This window comes from Belonocnema kinseyi, chromosome 2, assembly GCF_010883055.1.
Source record: "Belonocnema kinseyi isolate 2016_QV_RU_SX_M_011 chromosome 2, B_treatae_v1, whole genome shotgun sequence".
Lineage (NCBI taxonomy): Eukaryota > Metazoa > Arthropoda > Insecta > Hymenoptera > Cynipidae > Belonocnema > Belonocnema kinseyi.
In genome coordinates, this window is record NC_046658.1 from 97,091,150 (window position 1) to 97,111,908 (window position 20,759).

The 20,759-nt window shown below is 31.1% G+C and overlaps 1 protein-coding gene across 4 annotated transcripts in view; it reads left to right on the top strand.

The window, feature by feature from the left end:
- The window catches only part of LOC117167233 (transcription factor HIVEP3-like), a 48,305-nt gene that overhangs the window by 11,343 nt on the left and 16,203 nt on the right, over nucleotides 1-20,759 (top strand). The window contains exons 2-4 of one of the 4 annotated variants that reach the window (XM_033352016.1): nucleotides 11,554-12,008; nucleotides 12,090-14,697; nucleotides 17,742-17,862. In XM_033352016.1, coding sequence (XP_033207907.1) covers nucleotides 11,554-12,008; nucleotides 12,090-14,697; nucleotides 17,742-17,862 — 3,184 coding nt within the window. Of the gene's footprint in view, nucleotides 1-162; nucleotides 408-11,553; nucleotides 14,698-17,741; nucleotides 17,863-20,759 lie in introns of those variants that run through there. The other 3 variants (XM_033352014.1, XM_033352015.1, XM_033352013.1) reach the window with 3 other exon arrangements.

A 20,759-nucleotide genomic window follows, 5' to 3' on the forward strand; every position in this document is an offset into this window, starting at 1 on the left:
TCGATTGCAGGTAGGAGGGGATGTGGACGGGAGGGGAGTGGAGGGCGGGGATTGGCGTAACGGCCGACACTGGATAGCGGAGTGGGAGAAAAAGTATCCTCGTCAGACGCGCACGCCGAGCCACGCGTGACTCATTTGCCAGTAGTTGCCCGGTAAGGTTCTCGCGGGATTCTCCCGCATGAGGCAGCACCGTACGATGCACTCGTCGCGCGTGAAAGCCCTCAGTGACTCTCAACAACGTTAAGGTGATCGGTCTACTTTTGGTTCTCGTTCTAGTGGTATAAAGTGTTTTGAGTGTGTGGTAGTGATTGTTTTATTTAGTTCTGTGCTTTTATTGGATAATTTATCTCGTTTCGTGGGTGCTCTTTTAGTATGTTGGAGGATTTTGGATACCTCTGATAGAAAAGGTAGATTTTATTCTTTGATGCTGTCGCTCTTCTCAGAAGCGGATTCATAGACTTAAGTTAGGAATTCTTATTCTGAGATGAACTTGGGAGAGTTTGTGCATGAAATTGAAGTTGGAATTTTTCAAGAGTGGAGTATTTTAGATTTACTTGTGTAATCGCAGTGATTAGTTTTTAAATTATGTTTTGAATTACATATGAGTAGTGTATTTCGTACATTTTTAGTGAATGTAACTAACCCAGAATTTTGTTATTAAATATATCTTTCAATTATAATTGTTAATGTTCAATTTGCTTGGAAATTTGTATTCATTTTGGTTTATTTTAGAAAAATAATTTAATTTTAAATGTACTTGAAAATGAATGTTTAAAAAGAATTGGCTCCAAGTGCTTTAGTGGAACTCTACATAAGTTCAAATATCTAAAGATATTGTAGAAACAATAATGTATTTCTTTTGTTTTTGTTTGTTTATTTTACTGCTAGTTATTTTTACTGCAAAATCAAGTTTCAATCTCTTATTATCAGATATTTCTTTCAGATCTAAATACTGCTGGATTCAAAAGATTACTCCACGTTGATCAGAATTTTTGTTTTGGTACTTATAATAAATAGAGGTTTATTTCCAAGTTTTACAATTCCATGATATTTTAGGTTCCCTGATTCTTGCATTTGAATATTGTCATGCAGTATTGCAATGTTGCAGAATAAAGATAAAAAACTTAATTCGCGGGCATCAGGAATCGAACGCTGCCCGCGAAAATTCTAAGTCGTGTGTGCTACGCAATTAGACTAGCAAGTTACAATTCGGTTGTGCAATACATTATTCAAAATTAGATCACTTATTAGCCAAATTTTAATAATTCTAATCTCTTTATTAATCTGGATTCGAATAATGCTCTTAAAAGGCAAATAAATATAGAAAATTACTAAGTATATCTGTAAACAACAAAGCGAATCAATTATTACTTAAATATATCAGTTAGTAATGTAAATTTATAAAAAAAAATTTCCAAAATAAATACATATTGAATCCAGTTTGAAATGCCTTAAATTCAGAGAATTTTAAATCGAAATCTATTTTATTTTTAAGACAATAGATATATTGCACTAAGAGGCCGGTTCTGGAAATTAATTTTCCTCTTTCTAAAAGCGTTTCTTTAGATTTACCTGGTTTATGCTTCTGGCTGATTTACAACTTCCTGCTACCAACATAAAATCTGTAAGGAAACGTTAAATTTTGAAAAATATATGAATGTTCAACAAATAGTTTAAATTTTTACTAAGAACAATCAATTTTCAACAAATAAAAAACGCATATTCAATAAAAGAGTTAAATTGTTAACCAAAAAGATGAATTGTTATCTAAAATTATGAATATATCTTACAAAGTAGTTTATCACTAAACCAAGTATGTAGTTGAATTTTTAAATAAAAAGATGAATTTCCAACGAGAAATGTAATAGTTGATATTCGAAACAAAAAAGATTAGTAGTATTTTAAATCCCAAACCTAAAAATGTGAATTTTTAATGTAAAGATGACGAAAAAAATAAATGAATTCTTAATCAAACAATATTTAAATTGTCTAATAAGAAAGACGACTTAAAAAATATAATTAAGTTTTGAAAAAAAAAAAATATTCAATTTTCAGGTCATTGAGACGAATTTTAAATCTAAGAGGACGAATGTTCAACAAACACAGGTGCATTTTATACCAAAAAGGAAAGAAAATTCAACGACAAAAAGTTGGTTGATATTCTTATTGGCTTCTTTTTATTTAATTCGCCTTTTGGCGAAGAAAAACTGAGTAGTGGAAGTTTCTTTAAAACAGTTGGAAATGAGGCATTTTTTATAGAGGGGGAAAGGGCGTGAAGTCTTGATGGGACTAGTACAAAGTTATGTAGACTGGTATCTCATTCGATATGCGCGACCGTTAATTACAAATTATTTCTACACGGATCGTATAAACTTTCGATTAAACACGATAATCTGATTCTCGTGACGTCATGTTGTCGTATTACCCCGCAAATATACTCGGGCGTATTCTCTCGCAAACACAAGGCCGATACGGGCTTGTGGTTCCTACCCACTCAGTTTTTGCGCCTTGCGCAACGCACACGGCTTCCGCGAGTCGCCTCTGCTTTTACAAGTAGGCTGAGAGAACATTCGTAAGGAATTGGGAAGGGAGAAGGGGGATTAAGTGGGAGGTTGACGGAAACTCCTGTGTGGCAAGACGTAGGGGGGAGATGGAGAGGTCATAGAGCACGATCCGAGACTTAAGGACAAACAAGGCTCGCGATACCAATGAAAAAAACACCTTTAATTACCTTCAGATCTGCTCGAAATAGAAACAAATAAAGAGGGGGAAACTTTTATAAATATGTATTATAATTATTGTGACTACATACTACATATGAATGAAAGTTATATCAAATCTGTCACTTTTATACCCAGGGCTCTTAAAACAGAAAACGCGTAATTATTCTTTTTTTGATTAAAAATTTATTTTTTTGTTGAAAATTATATCTTGAGTTTGAAAATTCAACTGTTACGTAGAAGAGTCGTCTTTTTGTTTTGAAAAATTCTTCATTTTATTAAAAAAAAATTATTTAATATTCTTATATTTTTTTGAAACTTCATCTTTTTTTGGAATAATGGTAAATCTCCTTAGTTCTAACTTCATCTTTGCACTTGAATTTTCGTTTTTTGGTGGAACTTGAATAATTTTTGTTGGAAATTTAACTAGTTGGTTAATATTTCATCTTTTTTATTGAGAAATTAAACTATTTTGTTAGAAAAATTAACGATTTGATTGAAAATTAGTAGAATATGGACTGTTTTGATGAAAACCGTTGTTTTACTTCTAGGTTGACAATTTAACTATTTGGTTAAAAATTTGTGTTTTTTAAATTTATCTACTTGGTTGGTACTAATTTTTGGTTGCAAATTTATCTTTTTTAGTTAAAAATAAAACAATTTTACCAAAATTCATCTTTTTTAGTTAAAATTTTAAGTACTGGATTGAGAATTCATTTTTGTAAGTTGAAACTTCATCTACTGTTTGATAAAAAAAAATATAACTATTTTGTTGAGATTTTTAGTCTGTGAAGTCTCTGATGCCCATGATGTTAAAATTGTAAGTGCCAAGAGAAAAGTTGTGTCTCCAAGAGGGCGCTGATTTTGGCACCACGATAAATTCTTTTCATTTAAAGTTTAAACTCCCTATCTATCTACCTGCCCATCATATTAAAAGTAAAAATCTACATTTTAGGACTAAATGTCTACTGATGGACATTCCAAAGGGTTCAATCCATTTTTTTTAATCTCTTGACTTTCTTGTCAACACTGTAAGCTGCTAAAGCATCAATTATTATCACATTATTATCTAGATGTTAAATCTGAGTATCCATCATATAAAAAGTTAATATTTATATTGATGATCAATCTTGCTTTAATTTCTATCTATAAAGATTATAAAAAATCAACCAGAAACGAAATTCTTAACCGATTTCCATAGTGCTATGTCCCGCTGATTTTACACGCATCTTTGCCATTTTTTTCGAGTGGGACAATCTCAGCCGAGAAGAGTTTGTCTTCAGCTTTTAACGAGGCTTAGCTCAACACTGCATATTACTTATACATACAAACACGGGTATCGTACGACGTCGCCTTTTATCGTCAATAAAGTCGTCTGACGTTAACCGGGATGATTCAGGCGTTCGCGCGGAAATTTTTCAAGCGATCGCAAGGTCTTTCGCCGACGCGCTATCGAAAGAAATAAAACGCGATGACCTTTGAATTTATTATATGGTCCCAAAATTATCGACGAATTATTGGAAAAATTTCACGGCTGTTTGTACGATGCTAGCAAGTAAGATCGGCTGAAAATCGAGTTTTTTTCATCGTCATTGTGCCGTTTGGCCGGAATGTCCGTCGTTCCAATAAAGACGACAAGAAAGAGAGAGAACAAGTTAGTCGAAACTCAATGGAGACTACTTACTTGAAGAGCATGCTCAGCGCTGTTGCCGGTTCATTCAATTCTGGGTGTATGTAGATGTGAATATGTGATTTATATATGTACTTTACTTACGGATCCATCGAAGTACATATAAACTTATGCATATGCACGCGTGTATACGGAATCACCATTATCGCCGACAACGGCCTTGGCACTCAGTGTCATGTATATACCACGTGGTCACTCGATTCTACGAGACTTTGCTGGAATATCCTGTATTTTTAAGTGATACTTTACTTTCATATGAGGAATTATTGAGGAAGAGTCATGATGAAACGCGCGATTTAGGTCCGAGAAATCATTGTCCTCTTCGACATCAAAGTTCAAGATGTCAGACAATATTTCCCCTAAGTTTTGCATTTTCTTTTAAAATATTATACAAATAAATTAATAAAACTGTAAAAACCATTGTTCGTTTTTAATCTACAAAATTATTCTATTCAAAATTACCGAGGAAAAAAGAAACAATTGTTTTAGTGAATCTGTTTCTTGTAAAAAAAATCGGATTGGTAGATCGCCTTCTGAGTGGCAATGACACGTTTGAATCGGACCATATATTTAAATAATTTTAACCTTCTAGCTCACACAAAATTTAAAAACCGTAGTAAATTGGGACCCATGGGAAATCAGCAATTAAGATTGCGGACTGAGGCTTAAAATCTATTCAAATTTTACAATCAAATAAGTTATTTATAAGTAGGCCGTACCAACGGGTACAATAATTTTGGTACAAATAGTGAGACCTGAAGAAGGGACTACATATTTTTACCAAAATTTCTGTATGAATAACTTAAATTTACTGAAATTTTATTTAGAAATCTGACCAATGAAAGATTTTAAAATGCTTATCTGGCGGATTTCAAACGAAGATATTTCGGATTTAAGTAAATCTTCAAAAAACTATGGTATTTTTTTTAATAAACCATATTTTTTATTATGAGAACACTTTTAAACATGCGAAAATAGTTTATTGACCGATCTTATTTTTCTCGAACTTTCAGATATGGCCCCTTTTCGTGCAAAAAATTACCCTACTTTTCCTAATTAACTCTTTCTTTGTGGAGAAATGTTATCACTTTCAAATATGGAAAGATGCCTATATAATTCAAAAATAAATTTATAAAGGAATCGCGACAACAAATTTTTAATTCGGCTGTTATATATAGTTATTGGCCTCAAAGAAGGGTTAAAAAACAGTGATTTGGGGATTGAGCAAGGCGAAGGGTGTGGGTGGGTATATCTGAAGTCACTCTCCCCCAGAGAAAGGTTATACAAATCTGAGGGGTGGTGCGAAAGTAACTCTGCCGCAGAGAAAAAATCCTATTGGAATGCATATTAAGAAAATATGTAAAGTTAAATAAAAAAGTCAACCATTAAACAAAAAAAATCCTGCAAGAATCACCATTAAAACTTTGTCCTCGCAGATATCGTACTCTTAAAAATCCAAATTCTATCAGAAACGTGCGTGGCCTTTTAATAAAAACTTGTGTTAAAGTTAGAATTTGTTGAAATTCAATCACAATAATAAAATTTGTCTTCGATTTGCGCTGAAGATATTCCAAGTATTGCATTAAAAACTTTTTTTAAACTTGCAATAAACAATATCGAAAAGATTACGTCTTTTGGGGACTTTAAAAAATTCTAGCTTAAATACACTTCTTTTTTTTTAATTTATAATTTGATCTAATTTGTCACTCACGAAAACTGTATTCAAACAAAGTATGTCATAATTTTTTATTCCATAGAAAATTGTTAAAAAATTAGGATCTTTCAGATGAAAAGCTTTTAAATCCAATGGAATGACGTTTGAATATGCAATTTTCTAAAAAAATTAACACCTTCCAGTAAAAAACTGGAGAATCTAAAAAAGGAAAAGCTAATACACTGAGCGACTTAATGCTGACTCATCCGAATATTTTCGTTTATCATCTCGAGACCAAAAGAAAAAACGCTACACGACCTGCCGCAAAAAAGCAATCCTTGCAAAAAGTGATATTTTCTGGCAAGGTCGTAAATTTTTCAACACTTGTTGATCCCAAGAAGATAAGAAAAAAATTGCCTACTTATGAGAGCTCTCATTGTCAGAACAACATCGCGAAAGATTAGTCTCGACAAATCAGAGAAAAGCTGGTAATCGCGACTCTTGAGGCTTATTACTGTGAATCATCGATAGCTGTTTGAATTGATTTCGAGAATTTCTCGACGTTGTTTCTTGGAATATGAACAGCTGATAGATTAATTGGCATATTTTCATGTAACTTTATCCTGCCAGTGACGCATCTTGTGGGGGTGTTAAACCGGTATTATTCAATAGAATAAATTTAAAACTATTTTTTTTAGGAAATCTGGAAGCAGTCAGGGAAATTTGTTGATCAGGTAAAAGAGTGAGATTTAAAAACAAAATTTCAGAAATCAGTTAATTTTTATAAGGGAGACTTTACCTAAGTTTTTATAAATTCAATATAATAATTTTTAACAGATTTCAATAATTCAGGGAGATTTTAGGGAATTTTTAAAACATCCAAGGAATTTTCAAGAGCTTTAGAAACTTTAAAGGAATTTTCAAAGAAGATTTCAAAGGATTAGAAATACTTTCTAAGCATTTGAAGAATTTTAAGGCATTTAAATCATTTTGTTGGGCATTTAAAAAATTCAATAGAATTTCGGAAGATATGGAATTATTTTATAGGATCTATAGGGTTTTAGGATATTTAAAAAGATTCCAAGGGATTTTTATCAGATTTCTGAGAATTTGAAGGGATTTTAAAGGATCTAAAATATCTTAAGATTTTTTGTAATTTCAAAAGATTGGATAATATTTTTATTTGATTTTAAACCACTTATTCACAATAATTAAAAGATTCTAAAAAATTGGAAGATTTACACAAAAATTCTAGATATTTCCAAAGCTTTTAAAGATTTCAGGATATTTAAAAACATACCGAGGAATTTTTTTTATTGGTTTCAGTCATTTGAAGAGATTTTAGGGTATTTTCGAAAAGTTCCATGTCATTTTAAAGACATTAAAAATTTTTCAAGGGACTTTGTAGAATTATGAGGAATTCAAATATTTTACAGCATTTTAAATCAGTCAAAAGAATTTTTAATAAGTTTCAGTAGTTTAATGACATTTCAAAGGATTTTTTTAATTCCTAGGATTTTACCAAATGGATTTCAAAAAATCTATTCGTAATGATTGAAGAAATTTAAAGATTTAAAAATAATTTAAAATTAATTTTCAATCATTTGAAGGGATTTCCAAGAATCTGAAGGATTTCAGGTAATTTTTTTAATTTGCAAGCAATTTAAAAGAGCTTGAAATAATTAAAAGGTATTTCAAAAAATTGAACAGGATTTTAAATATCTTAGGAGTAATTTTAAAATAATTCAATCATTTGAAGTGATTCCAAAAAATTTGAAAAATTGTAGGGCATTTTAAATAATTCCAAGGAATTTTAAATTTAGTTCAGTAATTTTATGGAATATCAGAATTTGAAATGTTTAAGGTTATTTTAAAAGATTGCACGTAATTGTTATTTAATTTAATAATTTGAAGGGATTTCAAAGGATTTTTATTATTTTAGAATACTCTTAAAAATTCTAAGGAGTTTTACGAGATTTCTGAGGGTTTGAATGATTTTAAGGAATTTTAAAAGCTAGTAAACTATTCTTATAAATTTTCTAGGCTAATAGGATTTTATAATATTTTAATGGATTTCAAAGAATTATTCACAAGAAGTGAGAGATTTCCTCGGGGATTTCGAAGATATTTGAAAACACTTTTTGGAAGTGGCCCTATTTGAAAAATCATGTAATTAAGGAAATTTTTAAAATCAAGTTTTGCTTCCACCCTGTAATATGACCAAGACATTAATATTTATTAAAGGAAGTCGGGATTGATGAGAACAATTTGAAAAAGCAAAATATAAAGTCCTGTACTTTTCCTTTACTTTTCCTTTACTTTTCCTGTACTTTTCTTTTCCTTTATTTTTCCTGTACTTTTCTTTTCCTTTTTCAACAAAAAAATTCAACTTTTTTTGAGATTGAAGAAATGACGAGTCAACTGGAAATTCAGGTGGGATTTGGGAGTTTCTTCGGATATGACGACACCAACGTGTCCTGCTGACTCCTCTTTTCTCCGCACTTCTTTTATCATCCCATATATAAATAGCCTGTTCTAAAATTACCGGACACTTGGCGAAGGCGCCTGAAATTCGTCGTGAGACGGAAACAACTCCACGTAGACAGAGTCGACAGGGAGTTATTTTCTTGTTGATTTTCTAGCATGATCGTAGTTGGCTTAAAAAATGGTTCATCTCATTATTTGCACCAACAACTACAAAAAATTCCCAAAAAATTGCTTTACCGGATTTAATTGAAATCGAAATGTGAAATCTGAAAATACTAATGAGCGTAAACAAATTAATTTAATTGACTCAATAGTTAAGGCACGAAACTGTTTGATACATTAAATGTACGGTTAATTATTTGAAGTATATTTGCGATTTGAATTAATGATTAATGATTATCCACTGTAGGGAGGTTTCCCCTATTCAATCTAAATTTCTCGGGTCAAGTTGAATGTCCACAGTATTTACACAATATATATAATTTTATATTTCCTAAGTAATATCTGACTTTATAGTCCAAATTACGCTCAAAAGAGGGGAAATAGGGTAATTTTTCACGAAAATAAGCGAAAAATTAGAAAAAAAATCAAATTCAAAATATTTGAATTTTCAATACAAAAAGAATAATTTTCTACCCAATAGATGAATTTTATACCAAGAAGATTGATAGAACGGTTATGTTTTAAGTTAAATAAATAAATTATTTTTTAAACAACAAAACTCAAATAATCAACTATGTAGTTAAATTTTTAACCTAAGAGGTGATTTTTTATCAAAGAATATAATAGTTGATACTCCAATTTTTTTTTAAATTTTATGCCAAAAAAATATCTATTCCACCAAAACAGATTAGTTTCCAACCAAACATTTGTATTTTTCACCAAAAGAGATGAATTTTCAAATTAAAAAGATAGATTTGCAACTAAGAAAGATTTTTCATTTAAGAAAAAAATGTATATTACAAAAAAGAAGACTTTTTGACATAATAGTTCAATTTGCAACAAAAAAAACCAAACCAAAAAGTTAATTTTCAACGAAATAGTTGAATTCTCTACAAAAATAATAGAATTTAAAAGCCACAAGACGAATGTCTAACAAAATAATTAAATTTTTTATTTTCTACATAAACAGTTGCATTTTCAACCAAATAGTTCAATTTTCGACTACAAAATATCACTTTTCAACGATAAATTGAATACTTAAAATACTTATATTTTCCGTTAAAAAAACTCAACTTGTAAACAAAAATAGTTCGAATTTCTCATTGGGTTATATTAATTCAGTTCGAATATAAGTGAAACCCCGATAAAATTGGGAAGTTTCTTGAAAATAGGGGAACAGATTTAGGACTGTGAAGTTTGCACTATTTAAAAAATATTCTTACTTTTTTTAAAAGATTTTTTTGCACTCTTTTTAATTTTAATTTTGAAAAACCTTCTTTCCGGCGCTCACTTTCTTTCACATTATTCGTGTTGATCAAACATCATCAAAAGATGATTGCCCTGAAAATGAACACGGCCCTGAGGTTGGAGACAAAGTTCCAAACGCGACATATTGGCGCCCACGATGACGACTGTTCATGCTTCTACCACTGATAATTTATAATTTTATATGAATGTATGTCGATATCAAATTATGGAAAAAAACATTTTTTTTAAATTATGACGCTCAAGCTTGTGCTATTAAAAAATTGTCCATTTTTCAATGCTCGCATTTTCAACAGTTGCGCAATTTTTTCATTACTGTACACACTGATTATTTTGCAATTCGTTCAGATTAAAAACTTTTTGAAAGATTTTAAATTTAAAATTAAATTAGAAGGGTTTTTTAATTTTAAAGCACCCAAATTAATTCTATTTTTAAAGAAATTTTACATTTATAAAATACCTCAGCAGCAAAGTTTTTTCCATTTTTTTTCTGCAATACAAGATTTATGAAGCCTCAAACCTGATGCCCGGAATCCTCAGAGATATTTCATCTCATCCCTGCAGTCTTTTTTATGTATTTCTCTGATTAAATCGAATACGCCGTAACTTGAATATGGTTCAAATTAATACTGAAACCTGTCATTCGGGTATTTTAATGATCAGGAATAGCCATGGGGTCCATCCGTTCCAATTTCGGGCAAAGGTCGATCGTATCATCTGTACTTTTATCAGAAATTCCTTCAGTGTTATGTAAAATCTTGTCTCTTAATAAAATTCTTTTCTCCTGCGTATTTAGGAATCGTCGGTTTATTTTATCTGCAAGTTTATAATTTCAATTAATTCGACGTTTAGGGAAATTTCCAAAATAGAATTTTAGCATTCTCTTTTGAGAAATGCCTCTTGGTAATTTACTTATTCAAGAAGTTATTATATAGACTCAAATCTAGAGAATGGATTTCAATAAAACCCGATAACTATAATTTTCAGTCAATCTGACAGTCGAAGGAAAGTTCAATTCGTACGTAAGCGTTCGAGCGATTTGAACTACTGAACTCTGCTACTTCCGCTTTCATAATTAATAATTATGTACGGTGCGACGTTGCAAAATATTTTGTCAAAAACTTAGAATAGATATTATTTTCGATAAAACTTACATTTTTCAGAAAATCGCGCAAGCAAAAGGAATGTTGTAAATAGAAGTGACTAAACGAGAGGAATTCATCGGAGTATTTTTTATTTTTAAAACTTTTAGACAAAATAAACTTTTCTGCAATAACTGTTTTTGTTTGGAGACAAGGTTTTTGCGGAGGATTAAAGGCTTCTCGAACGAGCCTTCTTTCTGATTCGTTCCGGTGACATCATTTTGTCTAATGAATTCACACTCCTCGAGAATGACGACCCTATTTTAGCTCTCCATTCGAGCCGGTTTCATTTCAGCTGACTGTCTGCAGTCATATTCAAAATCCTTATTATATTCTAGGCTCTAGAAACCATTTAAAATTTTCATTTTTTCAAGTTACGGTTTCTGACTATGCCTTTCAAAGTGTAATTTTTTTCTATTCTTATTTGTGCAGAGACCCACACTGTGGCGATGACAGACCCGCAGTTGACGAACAACAATAACAATAACGATGGCGAGCCAAAGTACCTGCACAAGAAATTTAAAAAGGTCGCATCGACAGAAGCCGCGACCAAAGTGGAGGCTAAAAAAGAGTCTCCAGCAGAAGTCCCTCCTCCAGAGAGCCCGAAGAAAAAAGACGTTAAGGAGGTGGTAGAGAAAGTTGCACCCGCTCAGGAGCCCGAAACTGAACCCACAGAGTCCAAAAAGGCCGGATATGTTTGCACCTACTGCAAACTTTCGTGTGCCAAACCCAGTGTGCTTCAAAAACACATCAGGGCTCACACAAATGAAAGGCCTTATCCCTGCGTTCCTTGCGGCTTTGCTTTTAAAACTAAGTCCAATCTCTACAAACACTGCAGGTCTCGTGCTCACACTCTCAAAATCGGATTATGTGGTGATTCCAGCAAGGTCAGTTCAATTCCCACAAAAGAACTTTATCCCGATCCTAAATTATTAGTGTCAAATTATTTCTACTCCATTTCTCTCCAGGTGTCTGAAGATTCGGACATCAGTTTATCAGACAGCGCCAGCAATGGAACGGGAACACCACCTCCACCTCCGACGTCGACTCCAAGTTCGACAGCGAGTACAAAGACTGTAAAGACTGGAAAGATATACAAGCCCAAGTTCCACACCGCCCTGCAAAATGCGAGCAACGAGACTGAAACGTCTTCCCTGTCTTCCAATTCCTCCAACAGCAGCATCTCCTTATCCTCGAGTACCTTGACAACGACGCCCGCCAGCGTCAAACCAAACGCGGAGCAGCTGCAGGAGCATATAGATAAAATTATCACCGACAACCAAGCAATTGTCGACGCTGTCGATCCAAGACTCCATAAACTGATGCAGAGGCAGCAAAGTCTGGTCGAAACAAAATCAACAGAACAACCTCTGAATCTCTCGGGTGACGAGGCTTCCGTCCGGAAACGATGCTACAGCGACAGTTTCGCCCAAGAAGGCAAAGAACCTCCAAGCTCAGATGGTTCCATCATCAAGGATCTCCTCCTAAAAACTGTTCGCCCATCCAATCAGGAATCGAACCCAGAATCGGACAACTACATCTGTCCCTTCTGCAAAATCTCCTACACGAGTTCCGACAATCTTGAAGCTCACAAGAAGTTCTACTGCAAAGGTGTCATGAGTCCAAGAAGAGATTTTACCCTGGATTTGGATGATCAGAAAACCGACTACTATAGTCTTCAACCTCTTCAATCTCCGGGACCTCTTCTGGGCAGCACAAGACTCGTCGATTATGTACCACCAAATAAAAAATGTCGATCAGAATCCGTACCCACGACTCTCAGGTCTCTGGAGGAGCTGTCCAAGTACCCGAGACCCAATACACTTCAGATGTTTGGCGGTGAAGTGAGAATTGTGGACAACACTGGCGAAACGAAAACGATGAGGATCGAGCCACGACAGACCAACTCTCCAACGAATGAGCACATTGTCGGTAGTAAATGCGCCACTTCCGAAACTTCCTCAATTGTTGTAAGATCGGGCCTTCACTCGGGAGGTACCATGGTCCATAAACCTCCCTGTGGAACTCCCGCAAGTACACCAAGTTCCTCCATATCTTTGCCAGATACTCCGAAGCTCCTGGCACCCATCGTACCCAACATATCAACGAACAATTTAGCGCCCACGATGACGTGCTACAATTATCTGGAGCCACATTTAAACCCTCTGACGAGCATCACCGCCTACAATCCACTGACTCTGCCCCAGGCAGGAATCGCGAGCATTCTTCACGGCGGCAAGGTTATCCCTTATGTTCCCGGTATGCCCGGTCCACACACTCTGACCAATTCACCCACCATAGACATATCTCCAAGCGTACCTTCTGGCGATGCCACGTACAAAGTGATTCCGGGAATGCCGGGCCTCCACATGATTCCCCAGCCCTTGGATCTCGCCAGTCCTGTCAAAGTTCACGCACCCAGTGTTCCTGGAATCCCGGGACCATTGGACTCTTCTCTGGGACAACCTCTGGACCTGGCTAGCTCAGCGAAGGAAATGAAACAGTCGAGTTTCAAGAATCCGAGTGAGGGCTTCAGGAACTTGATGAGCCCCAAGTTAATCAACTCTAAAGCGGACTTTCAAGACAAGTACCGAACCGGTAGATCTCCCAGTGAACTCAGGGATGATCGACTTTCTCTCCAGAAGCCTGAAGCCTCATACGACAGTCCGAAGCATGAGAAGGTGTTTAATTATCCTGAGAGCGGTGATCTCAAATCACCGAATTCTTACAGCAAGATGAGGTTCTCGCCGAAGCTTGAACTAAGTCGGAAGCGACCATCAACCTGGAATGTTGAAGAGCTGGAGGAAAGGACAGATAGAAATTGTATCGAGAAAACGGAGATGTCAGTGAAAACGATGCGACACAGTCCCATTTCGCGACTTGATTCGATTCCTCAGCACGAAAATGGAAGAGTCAAGCCCAATACGATGAACGGGAAACTAAAGCCTGAATCACCAGTGATATTTGTGAATCTTGATTCCAAGACAGAAGTGCCAAAAACTTCCGTAGATTTAGTTGTCAGAGATGACAAGCCGAGAGAGGATGAGACAGAAGAGACTAGTACTAAGTTTTTGAGACCATCGTCATTGCCATTGAAGCCGGGGACTTTCACGCCCAAGAAGCATCACGGAATCACACCGACGGCGAACACTCTTCCGCTGATAAGTCCCGAGACGCCGCGACAAAGAAAGTCTTACGGGCAGGTTTTCTTCAACGGGCATGCCTACACGTACCTGGGGCTGAAGTGCTCGACGCGAGTCTATTATTGTACTGTGAACAGGGCACAGCCGATGTATGTTATGCTGCGAAGTGGACTCTCGATGTATTCGAATTGGAATATTTGCAAGAAAGCGCCACCGGATATGGTGCATTATGACTCACGACACAGACCTATGAATTACACGATTGCGTCGATAAAACAAGAGGATATTATGACACATTCTTCGCAGAGGCCAACAACGCCTATCACGCCCGATAGTGGACTGGAAAGTGATACCCAGGAGAAGGCGAAGAGAATTAAAATATTTGATGGTGGATTCGAGAGCAATGAGGATTACACGTATGTGCGAGGACGAGGTATGGAAATGTTTTTACTCAAAAATTCCATGTTAGGTATTCTCACTTCAACCATCAGCTAACTTGAATCAGTTAACGGCTGAGGAGAGAACATCTTTGTAATTAATAATAATTATTATCATTTTATTATTTCATTAAATAGTAATTGAAAAATAAAAACTATTTTTCAAATATACACTTATGTAGAAAAAATTAGCTTTTACAAAGAAAGATATTAGAAAAATAGGGCAAAAATGAACTGAATCCCACGTATTTGGTCCCTTGTTTTCCTCCTCAGCAATCTGCGAAGTGAAGTTAGCTGTTGATTGAAGTAAAAACACCCAATTGTTATTCATTTTTTCCGATGAACAAAATGATTTTCCACCAAGCAGTTTGTATTTTCCAACCAAAAGAGATTAATTTTAGAAATCAAATTGACGAATTTTCAACTAGGAAAGATTTTTCAGTTAAAAAACAAAAATGTTAAATAGAAAAAAATAAGACTTTGACAAAATTGTTCAATTTTCAACAAAATAGTTGAATTTTCAAGTAAACCAAAATTTAACTTCAATTTTCAAATGAAATGATGAATTCTTTAACGATAAAAATCAGGTTATCAGGTTATAAAATATAATTGATTTTCTGTGACAAATGTAATAGTTAATATTTCAACGAAAACGTTAATTTTCTACGAAATTGTTTTATTTTCTATAAAAATAGTAGAATTGTAAACCTCGAAGACGAATGTCTAACAAAATAATTAAGTTTTTTAATTAAAAAAAGAAATAATTTCTACAAAACAGTTCGCAATTTCAATTCGAAAAAATAATTTTTCAACCAAAAAGTTGATTTTTAAACTAAAAACGATCACTTGAACGAAAAATGGAATACTTGAAATTTAAATTTTCAATTAAAAAAACTCATTTTTAACAATAAAAATATTTGACAAATTAATCTAATCTTTGACCAATTAGATTAATTTGTTACTAAAAAAAAAAAAAAAAACGCTTTAAAATTGAACTATTATAGTTGAAGATTCATTGTTTTAATTGAAAACTCATGTTTTTGGTTTAAAATTCTACTATTCCAGCTGAAAATTCATTTTTTTATTGAAAATTCATGATTTAGGTTAAAAATGTATTTTTTTCAAAGAAGAATGTAACTATTTCTTTTTCGGTTGAAATTTGATTTTTTCTTTTACTTCGAAATTCAACAATTGGGTTGAAAATTTGTGTTTTTTAATTGAAAATTCAACTATTTCGTTAAAAAATTTGATTTGTTTTTGTTTGGAAAATTGTATTTTTTGGTTGAAAATTAATTTAGTGTTTGAAAATTTATCTTTGTGGTTGAAATTAAAAGTATTTAAGTTAAATATTCATCATTTTAGTTGAAAATTTATCTTTTTGTTTTAAAATTCAAGTTTTTAAACTAATTTTTCTAACTGAAAATTTACATTTTAGTGAAAATCAGTTTTTTCATTAAAAATTGATTATATGAACATTTAAATTGCCACTTTTGGTCAGAAATCCACCTCTTTTAGATTAAAAATTGAGTATTTTATTTAAAATTGGTATTTTTTGTTTAAAATCAACTGTTTTTTATTTAATGTTAAAATTTTTTGTTGGAATATCCATTATTACATTTTTCTTTAAAAATACATCTTTTTTGGTTCAAAGTTATACTACTTTGTGAAAAAGTAATTGTTTTGGTTAAAGATTCATTACTTGAGTTGAAAATTCGTTTCGATGGCTGAAAATGCAACCATTTTATTAAAAAATTCGCTTTTTTTAAGCTGAAAATTAATTTTTTAATAGAAAATTTAACTCTTCCATTTTTGGTTTAAAATTTATTTTTTTAGTTGACAATTTAACAGTTTTGTTGCAAAATTTCGAAGGCGACATTCCCTACAACATATTAAAATGTAGGTGTTTAAAAACATCGTTTTAATGATTTTAGTCATATAAAAATCTACTTTCAAATTGGCAAACAGCAGATTCGAAGAGAATGGTTTCCCCGCAATAATATTATTTTTATTCCAAAAATAATAAACAAAGCATTTATTCAGACATCCATGCAAATTCCATAATTTTAAATTTAAACCTTAAAAATTGAACAGTTTTAACTTTAAAATGACAATAGTTGAATTGTTTTAAGTTTAAATCCTTCAATTTTGAAAAAAGCTGAATTTTCTAAAAAAAAATTCAAACGGAAGTCGTAGTAGCGCGATCTTAAGCTTGAAGTTTTAAATATTGAATAATTAGTAGAAAGCTTCTGGAATGGAATAACTTTGAGCTGAAAGTGTTGAATAATTATTTGAGAACGATGAAAATCGAATAAATTCAGATACCATTTTTTAAATTTAAAACATTTGAAACTGAGGACATTTCAAACAAAGGCGCTTCTAATTGTTTTAATTCTATAATTTCAAATTTAAACCTTAACATTTGTCCAGTTAAAATTGCAAACATTTTATTGTTGTTTAATTATCGTTTTATAGTCTTCAATAGCGGGAAAAATGAATTTCTTCTGATTTCGAACTTGGACTCTTGAGAATTCTATATATAAAAAATAAAAGCCTCCGTAGTTAAATAATTACATTTGCAACGTTCAAAATTGAATAATTTTAGAAAGGAAATTTGTATTTATTCATTTCCAATCTGTCGTAATTTGATTGCCCTAAATGCATAATTGTTAAATTTGGAATATTCTAATCTTGAGTAAACTCTGTTTGAAAATGTTTATTTGAACTATTTTCCTGTTTGAAGACCTTGAAGTAAAAATCGTTCAATTACGGTGGATTTTACTTTGGAACTGTGCAAAATTAAATGTTTTTCATTACTTAATTTTGTATGTTAAATAACAATTTTAAACGCTTTAAATTCAGAATTGTTCCGCATTAGATTAATTAATTTAGAGATTTTATTTCGAATACTTCAGATTATAAATTGTTCATTTTTGCAAGTTTTAATTTACAAATTTTAATAACTGTAAAAATGTTTTGGTGTTTTAAATTTTGGAAGATTTAAAAAAAAATCAGAACTAAATTAATTTTTAATCTCTTTCAGGTCGCGGACGTTATGTTTGTGAGGAGTGTGGTATCCGATGCAAAAAGCCATCAATGCTGAAAAAACATATCAGAACGCACACGGATGTTCGACCCTACACTTGCAAACATTGTACTTTCAGGTAAGAGAAAAAACCCTATAAAATCTTAAAATTTCTAAGTTTTTCTAAAGATTCCACTGGTATGATAACAGGGCGTCCACTTAACCTACCTGGAAAACCTGTAAAATATCAGGGTTTTTTTTTTTTTAATTCAAAGAATTTTTCTGAAAGCGTGCTTAATTTTTTAAAATTGTAATATAGATTTGAATAACAATTATTTTTTTGTAAAAGTAGCTTTATACTACACTGTATTTAACAATTTTGTTGAAATATTTTTTTTAACTGAAATTTTATCTATTTTTTTTGTAAATTGATCGTTTCAGTTGTCAATTCAAGTTTCGGGTTCAAAATTGTTTCTTTGCAATTTTTTCTTTCTCTTTTGACCGAAAAATAATCTTTCTTAATTGAAAATTCAACTCATGTTAAAAAATCGTCTTTTTTATGGAATTTAACTGTTTTTGGTTAAAAATTAAAACCTTTTTAATTGTAATATCAACTACTACATTTTCCGTTGATAATTCATCTTTTTTTGAACAAAATTTGATCACTTGGTTGAAATTAAATTCTTTCATTAAAAATTAATTATTTGTTTGAAAATTCATCTTTCTTTTTGAAAATTCGTTTTTTCTTTGGCTGACGATTTTTTATTACTGAAAATTTATTTATCCAAGTTAAAACTATTTTCTTCAAAACTAATTTTTTTTTACATTTTTTTAAACTGAAAATGTAACTACTTTAATTTAATATTCCGTAATTTTAGTTAAAAATTCATATCTATGGTTGAATATCAATTTTTTAACTAAAAATTTAACTACCCAGTTTTTGGTTGAAAAATGATCTATTTTAGTTAAAAATTATTTTTTTTGTTAAAAATCTTCAAGGCTGAAAATTTATCTTTTTGGTTTAATATTCAACTATTCCATTTAAAGATGCATAGTTATATTGTAAAAATTGATCAGTTCGTTTGAAAATTCCTCAGTTTTGTTGAAAATGGATCCTTTTAGTTGATATTCAACTATTTTGTTAAAAAATTTTCTTTTTTAGTTGAAAATTCATGTATTTTGTTTAAAAATCGTTCTTTTTTGTATACTATCAATTTTCTTGTTTAAAGATTAATCTTTGCGTTCAAAACTTAATCTTTTTGATTGCAAATTTAAATATTCCAATTGAATGTTAATAATTTTAATTAAAAATCAAGGTTTTTGGTTGGAAGTTAAACTCTTTTGTCAAAAATCTATCTTTTTGTTTTAAGATTAATGTGTTCAGGATGAATTTTTATTATTTTAGTCAAGAATTCATCACTATGGTTTAAAATTTGCTTTTTTTCTTGTGAAAAATTAATTTTTTGAATTGAAACTTTAAAATTCCATTTTTTGTTGGAAAATGTATCTTTTTAGTCAAAACTCAACTATTTGGTTGACAATTTGTCTTTTTTAGTTGAAAATTCACATATATTTTGTTGAAAATTAATGTATTTTGTTGAAAAATCCTTCTTCTTTGTAAAATATTAAATTTCATGTTTGAAAATTAATCTTGGTTTTCGAAAATTAATGTTTTTGGTTGAAATTTAAACTCTTTAACAAAATTCATCTTTTCTAGTTCGAATTTTTATTATTTTAGTTAAAAATTCATCACTGGTTTAAAAGTTGCTTTTTTTGTTTGAAAATTTAATTTTTTTATCTGAAAATTTAACTATTCCATTTTTCGTGGAAAACTGATGTTTTGCAGTTCAAAATTCAACTATTTGTTTGAGATTTCATATATTTAATTGAAAAATCGTATTTTTGTTTGAAAATTGATTTTTTTCGCAGAAAATTCTTCTTTTTTGTTTAAAATTGAACTATTTTAGTAGAAGATTCATGATTTTATTTGAAAATTCATCAGCTTGGTTGAAAATGGATCTTTTTAGTTGAAATTCAAATTTTTGGTTAAAAATTTGTATTTTTTAGTTAAAAATTCATGTATTTTGTTGAAAAATCCTTTTTTGCAGAATATTAAATTTCACGTATGAAAATTAATCTTGGTGTTCGAAAGTTAATGTTTTTGGTTGAAAATTATACTCTTTTCAAAAATTCATCTTTTTGTTTAAAAATTAATATTTTCTGGTTGAATTTTTATTATTTTAGTTGAAAATGCTTCACTTTGGTTTAAAATTTGCTTTTTTTCTGTGAAAAATTACTTTTTTTACCTGAAAATTTAACTATTCCATTTTTCGTGGAAAACTGATGTTTTTCAGTCCAAAATTCAATTATTTGGTTAAAAATTGATCTTTTTCAGTTGAAATTCATCTTTTTTGTTTAAAATTCAACTATTTTAGTAGAATCATGATTTTATTTGAAAATTAATCAGTTTGGTTGAAAATGGATCTTTTTAGTTGAAAATTCACATATTTTTAGTTGAAAATTCATGTATTTTGTTGAAAAATCGTTCTTTTTTGTAGAATATTAAATTTCACGTATGAAAATTAATCTTGGTGTTCGAAAATTAATGTTTTTGGTTGAAAATTAAATTCTTTTCAAAAATTCATCTTTTTGTTTAAAAATTAATCTTTTCGGGTTGAATTGTTATTATTTTAGTTGAAAATGCCTAACTTTGGTTTAAAATTTGCTTTTTTTTTCTGTGAAAAATTAATTTTTTTACCTGAAAATTTAACTATTCTATTTTTCGTGGAAAACTGATGTTTTTCAGTCAAAAATTAAATTATTCGGTTAAAAATTGATCTTTTTCAGTTGAAATTTCAACTATTTGTTTGAGATTTCATATTTTTAGTTGAAAAATCGTATTTTTGTTTGAAAATTGATCTTTCTGGTTGAAAATTCATTTATCTAGTGGAAAATACAATTATTTTACGTGTAAAGATATGAATTTGAAGTAGTTTAAATTGAATTTAATTAAGCACTATAAAAAATTATCACCGG